The sequence below is a fragment of the Sus scrofa genome, chromosome 3 (assembly GCF_000003025.6).
Source record: "Sus scrofa isolate TJ Tabasco breed Duroc chromosome 3, Sscrofa11.1, whole genome shotgun sequence".
In the NCBI taxonomy this organism is placed as follows: domain Eukaryota; kingdom Metazoa; phylum Chordata; class Mammalia; order Artiodactyla; family Suidae; genus Sus; species Sus scrofa.
In genome coordinates this window covers 110049632-110062366 of record NC_010445.4, presented here as the reverse complement: position 1 = coordinate 110062366, position 12735 = coordinate 110049632, and the positions used below count along the sequence as shown (strand labels likewise).

At 54.3% G+C, this 12735-nt stretch overlaps 1 protein-coding gene across 1 annotated transcript in view; it reads right to left on the bottom strand.

Annotated features, from left to right (window-relative positions):
• Positions 1–12735, bottom strand: part of ALK (ALK receptor tyrosine kinase) — a 694610-nt gene that overhangs the window by 43389 nt on the left and 638486 nt on the right. The window contains exon 13 of the mRNA XM_021087669.1: positions 3758–3908. Coding sequence (XP_020943328.1) covers positions 3758–3908 — 151 coding nt within the window. The remainder of the gene's footprint in view (positions 1–3757; positions 3909–12735) is intronic.

Genomic DNA, 12735 nt, shown 5'->3' with positions numbered 1-12735 from the left:
CCAAACGCAGATTTTATTCCGCTCTTCGTGGGCCCAGGCACCCGTCTCTGGGGAGAGGCTGGAAATTCCTGTCACCCAGAATCCTGGATTCCCTGAATCAGGAGGGCAGTGCTTCAATAATAGCCATCTTGCTTGTCGATCAGAGCTGTTGGGACAAACTCTCCGCACATTGGCCTGACCTCAGAGGAAAAGGACTTTGCTTTCACTTAATTGAAAAAAGGCCAATAAAACAGCACATTTTCATCGAATGTTCCTGTGTAACCAGCTGGTGGACCCGGCAATTCATCTTGAGCCCTTCCTTATGCTAGAGCACTCATGGGGGCCAGGAATGAGTGCTAGAGAAATTTCTAGATAAATAGCTGAGATGCAGTTTGTTTGATGGCATTTTGGATTTAATGATGGAGATAATTTGATATTCTTCAGAGTGGGTTGAGTGTGGGTGGAAGGCTCTGAATTGCTACTGTGGAGAGCTGACGTTTCTCCTGTGTATGCACAGTGCCCTACAGGGCTGGGTGGGGGCGGTGTGGTGTGGACTGTGCTGGAAGGAAACCCTGCTGAGTGCTGCCTGGGGAGGGCCTGAGATGCAAGCGGCTTGTCCTAAGGGCAGAGCCAGGGACAGAGATGGAAATGTGTGCTGCCCACTGAGCAGAGCGGAGCAGAGAGTGCCAGGTCTGGTCTCGCTTCCTGACTGGAGATTTGCTGGGCCACGGCGGCGAGGCACCTCACCTGTCTGGCTCTGCCTCCTCTGTAAATTGGGGAGCTTCTACTGCAAACCAGTGGTGCTAAGAAGGTCCATCCCCTTTGACTCTGCTCCCTTTCCTCCTCTCCTCTGCCTGGCAGCAGCAGCGGGGTCCCCACTACTTTGGGGATGCCCTCTTCCCACGGACAGAATCTGCGGATGGCTGGGGATTGCTGGACGGAGCAGCCTGGGCTGAAGGATGGCTTTTGTCTAACTCGAGCCCATTCCCCGCTGCCCCAGCTCAGGTGTCTCCTTTGAACTGTCTGGGGTAGGAAACAGTCTACTGGATTCTCAGGCTCTATCTTGTGGGGCCTGCAGCAGCATTTGGAGGAGCAGATCGCTTTTCCATGATTTGCTTTCTTCCCCTGACATCTGTGAGGCCACACCCTCTGGAATCTCCTCCCACATCCCTGGCTCCTCCCCCTTTGTTGGTTGTCTTCCCCTGTCCTGTAAATGTTGGGGTTCCCCAGGGCTTGGTCCTCGGTCTTCTCCATCTGTACCACTCCCTAGACAATCGCAGCCTGTCTCAGTTCACGCTGATCTCTCTCAGATTCCTATCTCCTTTCCAGACCTCTCTCCTGAATTCCACTGGCCTGTATCCCATCATCCACTAGCAGCCTCCACCTGGCTGCCTACCAGATCAATCCAACCCAGTAAACCTGCTCCTTCTGCAGCATTTCCCAACTCAGAAACCTGAGAAACCTGAGCCATGCCACCAGGTGAGGTGTGGGAGGAAGTGGAGAAGCAGGAGCTGAGGTCTCTCTGTGTGTGTGTGTGTGTGTGTGTATGTGTTTCCAGCAACTGGAGTCCATCAGTAGAGCTGCCAAAGCCTGCAGTTTAATTCTTAGGGTCCACTTCACTCTTTAGAAGATCCTCTCGAGTCACCATTTTTTGGGGCCTAGGGAGGAGTGGAGATTGAGGCGGCGCCTGTAAAGGGTGTTTCTCCCTTCCTTAAATGACTCCTGAGGGGCAAGGGTGTGGAGCAGCTGGGAAGACCAACTCCTTTCCCCATGCCCATGCTATGCCCCACCTGACCAGCAGAGGGGGCTGTCCTCTGTCCCTGGCTTTTTTGGCACTTGGCCTGTGCGTCCACAAAGTTTGAGAACAAGTAGGTTGATGAATAGAATGATAAAATGCAGCAATCCAGAGGAACAAGTAGATTACAAGTGAATTAAAAAGGAGGGATGCAGTCCTGTGAAAAGACATAACTGATTACAATCCAATCAAGTGAAAGTCCCTTGCAGAAGTCAATGCAATCTTTGTGCTTAAATGAAAGAATTACATTAGTACTCGATAAATTCCTGTGAAAATTACAGCAGCTTGTAATTTAATGACTTAATATACTACAGTATAGTTGAAAAGTCCTGATTATAGTTGCTAAATAAAAGGTTAGAGTCCAGACATTTCTCATGCACCAGGCTGTCCCTTCGAAGCTTTGTTTTAACCCTCTAAGGGGCAGGGTGGGGTGGGGCACTGTAGTCCTGGCTCCCAGGCTGGAGCCTGACTCTTAGGAGCCCTGAGTTTACTCTGCGGAACTGAACCACTTTCTCATAGCCCTTTTCCAAGTCTGCTCTTGAATAAATAAGTTTCTGAAGAAGGGCTCTGCGCCCTGGGCCCTAGAACCCAACCCCTGCCCTGGCCCCTCCTGGGGAAGAAGTTCACAGTCCAGAGGGGCTGTGGCCTGGCTCCAGGTAGAGACCCGCCCTGCAGGGTGCTGTGTTCCCACCAGGGTCCTGTCTTCCCAGCACAGGCAAGAGGCATGGCTGCTGCTTTTTTTGTCTCCTCTGTCTCACCCTCCTGGTCATTTTAGGCCACGGCTGGCTTTAAGTGCCACTGTTGGCGCTCTCCCTCTCTGACAGCTAAACGTCCCAGTGGGGTCAGGAACGGGAATGAAGCATTGTCTCTGGGGGTTGTCTGGCTTGCCAAGGGATGGGTTATAAGTGAAAAGGGGAAAAGGCTGTAGAAACTGAGGCCCAAGTGAGTGTGGGGCAGCCAAACTAGGAGCCAGAGTCTCTGTGCTGGGTGGTGAGTGGCCTGGACAGGTCCCTTCACCGCTGTGGTCTCCATTTTCTCATCTGTGAAATGGGGACGTGGAATATATGCTCTCCCAGCTCTGAGTCCATGCTTTAAAAAATGTCAACTATTTTAATCATACAAATAATAAATAATATGTGAATGCATTCTTTTTGTAACCCTCTCAGACATTACTGACAAAGCACCCTCAACTCTAGGCCCCTCTCCAGAAGCAGCCACTGCTATGTGTATCTTTCAGAAATTTTTCTATGGTTTTATGTACCTATATGTGGCTATGAGTCTGTGATTTCAAGCTGAACAAGACATGGCTAGTCTGGTATTTTTCTGTGTTGTTTTTTTTTTTTTGTCTTTTTAGGCCCCCTCCTGTGTCATATGGAGGTTCACAGGCTAAGAGCTGACTTGGAGCTGCAGCTGCTGGCCACAGCCACAGCCACAGCCACAGCCACAGCAACGCCAGATCTGAGCTGCATCTATGACCTAACCCACAGCTTGTGGCAATGCTGGATCCCTTAACCCACTGAGCAAGGCCAGGGATCGAACCCGCATCCTCATGAATACTACTTGGGTTCTTAACCTACTCAGCCACAGCGGGAACTCCAGTATTTTCCCGTTTATAATAACAAGGCTAAAGACAACGGTGCCCTCCTGAGAAAGTGTGGGAAGTGAGTTTCAACTCACACTTTTGCTGAGAAGGACAACCCTCTGTCCGCTCAAGCTCAGTTCTTCAGTTTTAAGGGTTGCTCAGGAAACCCAGCCTCAGCCTCAGTTGCTGTAGGATGTGCCTCTCAACAGTCACACTGCCCGCTTTCTCCTGCCCCCAAGTGGCCGTGGAAAGGGAGGGGCATTTGCAGGTGGAACAAAGGGTGATTCCTGCCGTCTTTGGACGTGAGCTTCCAGAAGGAGTGTGTCTGGCATTGGTGTCCTCTGAGGGACCTGCCGGGGTCCCGCTGAGTGGGGAGGTGAAACCTGGCTCTGGGCACTTACACTGGGGCAGGCGTCCTCCCCCTGCTGCCCGACCAGGATGTACAGGGTGTCGTCCTTCTCCAGGTTGAAGATGCCCAGCACAGACACGCCGTGGGACCGCATCATGGTGTTCTTCCCGCCTTTCCCGCCGGCGGCTCCGTAGCCTGAGATGCTGCAACAGGACAGAGCGCGTGGGCCACGAAGTCCGACTCCCTTCCTGCCCCCACCCAGCAGCTCCCAGTGGGCCCAGCGCACCACCCTCGTGCTGGAGGGCTGGCCCCTGCATCAGCCCGTGAGGTCGGCAAGGAGGGTCCCCTCTCCACGGAGAGACTGCCAAGTTCAGAGACGGACAGGGAATCGTCTCGTGCACAGAGCTAGGAAGGGAAAGGACAGGTAAAGGGCACACGAGAGGAAGAGAGGGAGCAGGAGATGGGAGAGGAGAGAAAGAGAAGACAGACAGGGAGAGTCTGTATTCATGTGGGGTGTTGGGCTGATGGCATCTTGAACTCCCGGGATTTCCTGTCAAGGATGCCTCTCCTTGTCCAAGATCAAAGGACTCAGGTGGCCCACCTTTGACGAGGAACAGATGTTCCTGTTCCGTATCTGTAGGATGGGAATAAGAAAACCGACCTTCCAGCCCACCATGGGGTGAAGATTAAAGAAATTAAGTCATGCAAGTCTTAGGATTGTGGCTGGCACTTAATAAGCACTCGCTAAGTATTCATTATTATTACTACTGGTGGGAGTAGTAGTAATTGACTTGGTACAAAGTTTTAAAGTCTCCCCGCGGCATCTAGACACAAGGAGTCCCACATGACGGAGGAGAGAGGTGTTTACGAGCACAGACTGTTTATTCCCATGGCGCCAGTAACTCCTTCTGGAGCAATATGTGTGCCGATGACAAACAACCAATCATGACGAACATAAAAACAGTGTGGGGACGCGGGAGTGTGTCTGCTGCCTCTTGGATTGTTGAGATGAAGTCACATAAGGATGGGGGAGAAAGAACCCAACTGGTGAACCGTATCAGGTGGGTGGGGTACCCGCTACACACACCTCCCCAGAGACGGGCTGCCAGGGAAAGGGACTTGAGGGGCTTTCGTGTCCCTGTGTGTTCAGATCCAAGGTCCTTTATGAAAAGCTTCCAGGGAGAGCTGCAAGGTGGTTTTGCACATGTGCACACACAGTGGCTTCTCCACCTGTAATTCCTGGCAATGTCTTATGTTCCAAGCATGCAAGGGACCTCCTGGGGGCGCTCCTAAGGTGGAGCTCAGCCCTGTTCTGCAGGGACGAGCCTGGAGAGCTGGCGGGGGGCTAATGTGGTTGGCCAGGAGCAGAGGTCTCTGCAGAGAGCAAAAGAGAATCTCATGCCCACCGCCCTGTTTTGGTGGCCAGGCACTGCAAACTCGCTGCAAACTGGCGTGAGGCTGTGTGCCCAAGACGAGACTAGAGATGGGCTCCAGGCTCTCGAGGGGTTTATGGAGAAACTGGGGAGACAGTCAGAGTTATGCCACGGAAATTGCACCAAGGGGGTGGCAATGCAGGGGAGCACAATGGAGGGACCAAAGAGCTCTGGGGTCCCACGGCCAGAGTGAACCATTTCCTAACTGTGTCCTTTCAGAGTCCCAGCTTCTTTCCTCGTCAAAGAAGAACCATTTATTCCTTTCCAAACTCACAAGGGCATGGGGAGGTTCAACATCAGAAGGAGATAACGGGGTGAAAGCCCTGGGAAAGGGGCACAAATCCGGGGCCCTGGGAAAGAGGTAGACGGCTGTCAGGCATGGAGGCAGTTGACTGGTTTGGGGGGACTATGGGGTGCAGGTTTGAAGTTGGCTTTGCAGTGGGGGGGTAGGACTCTCAGACCAGCAGAAAGAGGTGGGGGGCAGGGCTTGTGTGAGCAGAAGTGAAGGGGGAGGAAAGCCAGGTGGCTGGGAGTAGGGGGGAGAGGGGAGCTATAGGTCTGCAGAGCGATGAAAGGCCAGTGCCCAAGCGTCCTATAATGTGCCAGGTGTGAATGCATATGGCACCCCCCCAATAGCCGTCAGCGGTCACTGTCAGTGATCTTATTTGACAGATGAGAAAACCGAGGCCAGAAAGATGACGTGGACCGGGCAAACCCTGGTCCATACCTCCACCTTTTCCCTCCTGGAGGCCTCTTCCCCTCCAACGCGCTGCTGCGAGGTTTATGGGGAGGCGCTAGGGTGGTCTGAGAAGCCGTTGTCCCATCCTAAGTCACGCAGACCCTCAGCCAAACCCTCCCTCCTGACGCATGTGAAAAGGAGAAGCCATGGGCACAATTCGAAGGCCGAGGAAAAAGGAAGGCTCATGGGTGCAAGGCAAGCAGGCCGAATTATTTAGCTCAGAGAAGGGAGGCCTGGCTCAGGGGGTGGGGTGGGAGGTGGGGGTCCAGAGACTCTGGAGTGTGGGGATCGCCGCCTCCATCCTGCTTGCCCAGCCCGGGGTTCTGGGGCTTTGGGGGCTTTGGCAAGTGGCCTGTGAGAGCTGCTTCAACCCGAAGGTGCAGTTTGCTTGGAAATCGCCGAGAGGCAGTCCTTGCCCTGCCCACTCCTGCTGTGGCTGGGAGGTAAGCTGCACCCTTCCCATCCCCTCCGCATCATTTGCATACTCATTTGCATCAATCTGCATGCATTATGAATCATTCTGAACTCTTTCACATGTTTAAATTTAGCCAAATCATTATATTTTAGAAGTTGTTTGTTCCTGACGCCTTTTTCTCCCTCCCGAGAGCCTTCTTTCCTATTTCTCCTGCTCCAACCAAGTCTGAACTCCAGCCCCATCTGGTTCTTGACCTCGTTCTTGGCAGTGAGATGGGATGAAAAGAACCCCAAATTCTGAGTCACATGCTGGATGCTCTGCTGGCTGTGTGACTTGGGACAGCTTGGTTCGCCTCAGCCCCACATCAATGATACAAATGAGGGCAGGGAGGCCTCATGAAGTCAGCAGAGGAAGAGAAAAGATTGCAGACTGCGGCCAAATGCAAGGCGGGGAGACTCTGGACTGGGGTCAGCTCTACGGACCCCAAAGGAGACAGAGGAGCTTGGCCCTCCCTGTCAGTGGTTTGGTTTTAATTTCCTGCGTCATGGCCTCGGCCCCACATTTCAGTGGGACTCAGACTGGCTTAAAGCCATGGGGAGCTGGCAGCTGCCACTTGGACTGGCTGCAGAGGAGGCAGCCTCAGGCTTGAGGCCTGAAATCTCCCCCCCCCCCACCCCCCCGCCCAAGGGCCTCACTCCGGTGAAAGCTTCTAGTTGCTACAACAAGGCCAATCTCCTTAGGGGTGGGCTGTGCCACAGTGAAAAAAGCACAGGCTGGATGTAGACAGACCTGGATCCAAATCCAGTTCTGACACTCGCCGGGCCTGGGGCGAGGTAGACACTTCCCACCCACGTGGCCGCCCTGCACTTGGTCCACCTTGAGAGCCAGCACCGCCTGAACTTTTGTGTCCAAGGCATTTGCTTACTTCTGGTCCTGGCCCTGTCACTCACCAGCTGGGTGACCTTGGGGAGGTTATGCACCCTCTCTGAGCTCCAGTTTCCTCATCTATAAGAAGAGGTAATAATATTTACCTTGAAAGGTTGTTGTGAGAGTTAAATGAGATAAGGCCTATTAGGGCCCTGGTTCAGCCCCTGCTGGGGCGGGTAGCTAGTGAGTAACAAATAGTGGCTGCTGCCCTGATGTACCCCTGGGGGAGCCTGTCTCCTCCTCTCCTGGGGTGACTTCTGGGAGGCAGAAGGGGGACAGTGAATGAGGCCCGGGTTTCCAGAGAGCAGGGTAAGAGGTGGAGCAGGGCCCAGGGGCCACGGTCAAAGGCATTTAGTTTCAGCCAGGACCTGCCTCCACAGGGAGCCAGTGGGAGCGCAGGCCAGCCCTGGCTCTTCTGAAGACCCCCGCACTGTACGAACCATGTGACACAAACTTGTGCCAGAATGATAACCTCAGCCTGACTCTCTGAAGCTTTCTTCACATCCCTGGTAAACAATTTATTTTTGATGGTTGACAAGCGACAGCAAATTAATATACCTGCCACTCAAGTGGGGAAAATGACTCGCGGTGATTCCAATTCACTGGAAATTACAGGATACTGTTCTTGACAAGCTGATGTTATAATTTTTTTGTTTTTCCTCATCTAAATCCATGTCCCCTGGTCAGAATGGATGCTTATTGGGTTCGCGTTTTGTATTATTGACTGTGAGCTATTGTTACCTGATGTAATTGAGTTGTGAATCTTTTTTAAATAAAGAATTAGCAGCAAATCAACGTGGCTGCCTGCCAGATCCTGAAAGGAGAGCACAGCTGGTGTGCAGCACACCCCGGAGGGGCTGCCTGGCATGGAGGGGAAGGAGTGAGGGCACCCCACTCCGGGAAGCAGGAAGCGCCGCGCTGGGCTCTGCCTCGGATTCCCAGGGTGACCTGAGTGAGTCCCTCCCATCTCGGTTTCCTCTGTGAAATGAACAAGGTCCACCCCGCAGATGGTCTCAGCCCCCAGGGCTGCTGTCAGAGCACAGGAGGTGGCAGGGATATGCAGGCCTTGGTTGGTGCAAGATCTCTGCTCAGACCTATTGTCCAGATGGGTCATGGGAGCCATCAGGCCACAGCCCCGGGGCTCAGCAGTGGAGGCCTGTGCTCCTGGCTGCCCCAGTTCCTTTCTGGTTTTGTACCAACGAGCAGGGCTCATGGTCCCCTCGTTCCCCATCACTTTTCTGACCCAGGAATATTGCAGCTGGAAGACGTCCCAGGGGCCTCTCCCTACAACCCCTCCTTCTACAGAGGGGCCCTGGAGAGGAGGGAAAGCACACTTGCACGGTCATACGAGGGGTCAGGAGTTGAACCCCAACTCCATTCTGCCTGCAGCCATGGATCTTTGCACAACGCTCCCCCTTCCCCCTCCAGCCCGACTTCCCCTGCTCTGGGCTCTTCACGGGGATGGCCATCTGCACAGTTACTCTGGCAATTAATCACGTGTTGTGACTCTCTTCGAGAACTGTCTAGAACTTTACTGGCATTGCGGACTGTTATTGAACCTTTCTGCCTTGTGGTCTGTGCAAAGGCTGCAAGGCTCGAGTCTGTCTTCTCTACAAGTTCTGCGGCACCTCCTCGGTGCCCAGCAGACAACTGGAGCCTCCTGGCTCAGAGCCTGGCATGCGGTAGGTGCCCATGGCTGTTCGTGGAATGGAACGACGGTGTCATCCAGCTGCAAGTGCTGGTCCATGGCGCCTGGGGAGGAAATGAGTGCTGGTGGCAGAGGCCGGCAGGAACAGCTGCGGCCCAGGCAGGCTGCCTGCTCGGCTGCCTCCAGCTGGGATGCGGGACCTCTTGTACCTTATGTCTGAGGAACAAGTGAACCCTGCGAGAACTGCCATCGGGAGCTGTGGGCTGCACTAGACAGATGTTTCTATGGCTACCTGTGTGTGTGTGTGTGTGTGTGTGTGTGTGTGTGTGTGAATGGGGGAGGAAGAGGGCTGGGAGGGTCGTGGAGCCCGGAGAGGCAGGCAGGCAGGAAGACAGGCAGCAGGAGGCTGGAGGGAGCGGGGGAGGATGAAGAGGAGAAGGAGTCAGGAGGAGAGAGAGGCTGGCCAGCTTCTCTGCACACATGGCACTAAATCCCCAGCAGCCTCCAGCGCTGGGCTCTGCCAGCATCTGTCTCCACTGGACAGCAAGGTCGAGGCTCTTGCCCAGCACACACCCCACAATTCATGCGCCTGTTCTGATCCACCTCCGCCCCCACCACCGCGGGCACTCAGAGCCATCCATGACTCAGCAATCTCCGGGATCAGGTGCCTCTCTGTCACCCTAAGCCTTGTGGGTCCTTCTCAGTCAGGGTCCTCGGGACTGTAGCTGTCACTCGCTGTCCTGGCTGTCCCCCTGGGAACTGCCTCACCCCCAGGCTCCTCCCTCAGTCCTCCAGTCACGTGGGTTCTACCTCCCTGTTTTGGTCCAGCCTCCTGTGACTCTTGCCGGGTGACCGCATAGCCTCCTCTGCTCCCCCTGCCTCCCTGCTTGTTTCTCTCACCACCACCATCAGGCGGTCACCAGAAGGACCTACGTGTGTGACAGGGTCCTGGCTCAGCTCCCACAGGCCCTGGCTTTGTCTCAGGGGCTCCTTCCACCAGCAAGGCTCCCGTCTTCTTCACAGACAACCCTCTCACCTTCGGGACTTAACTCAGGCTCTGTCTCCTTGTGGAAGCCACCCATGAGCTCAGGCCCCCTCCCAGGCCTCGGCGGCAGCTCTGCCTACACCTACGGTACCACGGTAGTACCTTCTTCCTCACACTGAACTGCTTTGTTCCTGCATCAGCGGGGGCTCCTCTTGGGCAGGGGCTGGATCTTGTTCCCTTTACACACTCAGTGTCAGGCGCAGTGTCCTGACACGTGCTTACTATGGTCCCCCGAGGTTTGCAAAGCAGGAGGGGAGCAGGTCTGGGCACCAGGACTTATGCACTTGGGGGGCTTAGGTACCATGTCCCTTCTCCTGTTGGGCAGAGGAAGAGGCACATCCAGGGGGCGGGGAAGCCCAGGGCAGGAAAGCAGTGGGGGGGCACGGAGGTGGAGGCTTAGGTTTTGACCCTGCAGCCGCACCCCTGCCCGCTGTCCCCTTCCCAGCGGGTCCTTCCTCTCCTCTTCCTGGGCCTCCTCCTTCGAGGCGGTAGATGGAGGAGTAGAAGGTGGTAGATGGACCCCAGATCAATGACCAGTTAAAGAGTGGGGGTGTTTGCGCCCCCAGGCCACAGCGGCTCCACCCTGGCAGACAGCAGGTGCTTAATAAGGGTTAGTTCCCTTTCCTTCACCCCTCTGACCCGTCCACAGAGAGATGGGCTGGGGTGATAATAGGGCCAGGCCTGGGGCAGCAGCCAGGCAGCACCAGCTGAGCGCCCCCTCTTTCAGGAGCAGACAGACTCCTCCCAACCTCGCTGTTGCCACGTCCGCCCTCCTGTGTGTCCCATGTCTCTCTCACTAGATGAACTGCACTTACTAAATAAGAACTAATGAATATGGAGAAAATTTTGTCCAGAAAAAGGGCACTTGAGGTCTCAACCTGGATATTCTGACCTAGGGACATTCTGGTGTGGTCTGTATAGCAAATCATTAAATGGTCTGCTTCTGTCATGTGACGTTATGTGACCAACAGACATTACTGTCCAAGTCCTGAGCCTCCTGCATCCATGGTCAAGGATGAGGGGAGGGTCAAGAATATCTGTAACAGCCTTTATTGGGCTAAAAAAATACAAGGAATCCACAGCAACGACAAAAACCAAACCCAGCATTTTCAGGGGTTGGATTCATTCATTCTGATAGGGTGCTATCTCAGGCCGGCGTCAAGAAGTCCCACAGATCCCAATGTCCCCTTGACCAATTTAGACACTTGGAAGTGTCCTCCTCCAATAGAAAAATGGCTCCTTGTGTGTGTTTCCAAGGAGCGTTCAGCGGGCAGAGCTGGGGCTCGAGCTAGTCTCCGTATTCCAAAGAGAGACACAGAAACCGTTCTGATGTGGGCAAGGTGACAATAGATACTGCGGCAATTCATGCAGATTAGAAACCTGGCTAGACTTAGATATGGCTCTGATTAATAAAACATGGCAAAATGAACTATTATTTAGTAAGCACAGGTTGGCAGACAAAAATCTTTCAAAACATGGGCCCATCAGAAGAAGTCAGGAAAAAGTCTGGGAAGCAGAGAAGTGGGGAACTACAATTTTTCCTGGAAATGCTGATTTCTCTGCAGCTGGGCGAGGCACCCACTGCCTCTAGGGCATGTGCAAGGCACTTGCACTTGATCTTCCCAGCCAGCTGGGCAGGTGTTTGCAGCCTCCAACCACTGCGTTTTATAGATGGGGAAACAAAACCGCAAGAGGTGAAACAGCCTGCCTGAGTTTGGAAGTGGGTCTGGTTCATACTGTCTTAGGGAGAACGCAGCCCAGGAGGACCCGGTAAGTGGTGCCTGCTGTGTGGCCGTCACTGTGGGCAAGTCAGGAGGGGACGTCCAGCCAGTGCGGGTTGGGAGCTGCCTGGGCAGGGTGGGACAATGGTCCTGTACTGTTGAGGTCTCTGTCTGCCTTACCCTGGCTCCCTGCTTTCTTCTCCACGTTTCTTTTTGTAGCTGGGGATCTGCGCCAAGGGTGATGCTGGCCAAGGTGGTGGGGCTCCCCTCTCCCAGGCTCTCATTTCCAGATGCTTCCTGGAGGTGGGGGCGGCCTGACCTCTATGTCCCGCCCAGTTCCTGTTCCCTGCCTCTCAGAGGCCAGGTGTGGGTTTTAGTGGAAAGAACACACAAACTTTGAGCCTGAGGGTCCTGGGTCCAAATCCAGCTTTGTCACTGATTGTGTGGCCTTAGATCTGTGGCTAAGCTTCTCTGACTCCAGTTTCTTCATATGGAAACAAAGGAATATGAACAAAAACAATAAAAATGACGTCTACTTCACTGCTAAAAGAAGGAGAAATACCTGATGGGTCTTCAGTAAACCTTCACCCCCTTCTCTCTGGAACAGTGGAGACCCTTAGAAATTCAGCCAGGCAGGAAGGGGAGGCAGGTCTGCTCAGTGTGGCAGGGCCAGGGTAGCCCATCTTCAGCCATTTACTGGGGACATGTGGGTCCTGGAGCAGCTAATCTGATTGCAGCCAAACCTTGTTATTGCATTCCTGCCCCAATGTCATTTAAAAAGCACTTAGGGCTCTCCCTGGAACGCATTTACACTGAGGTCCCAGGGGTGGGGCTGCACAGAAAGTGGGGCAACCTGAGAAGCCCCTTTCCCTCCCAGGAGGCTGAGGATGTGCTGGGGGTGGGGGCTGGGGGAGGGGGAGCAGCCCACTTCCCACTGTATGGGGCCTCGGGGGGCCTTTGCACTAACAACCGCATAATTGCGGTGCTTCCTGTTTACACAGCGCCCTGTGCTCAGGGGAAGGGCCCGCAGCAGAGCTGTGCCTCTGAGTTCGGGGCTTGGAGCTGATTTCCAGACCAGTGAATGGGGGGAGGCTCCTGATTC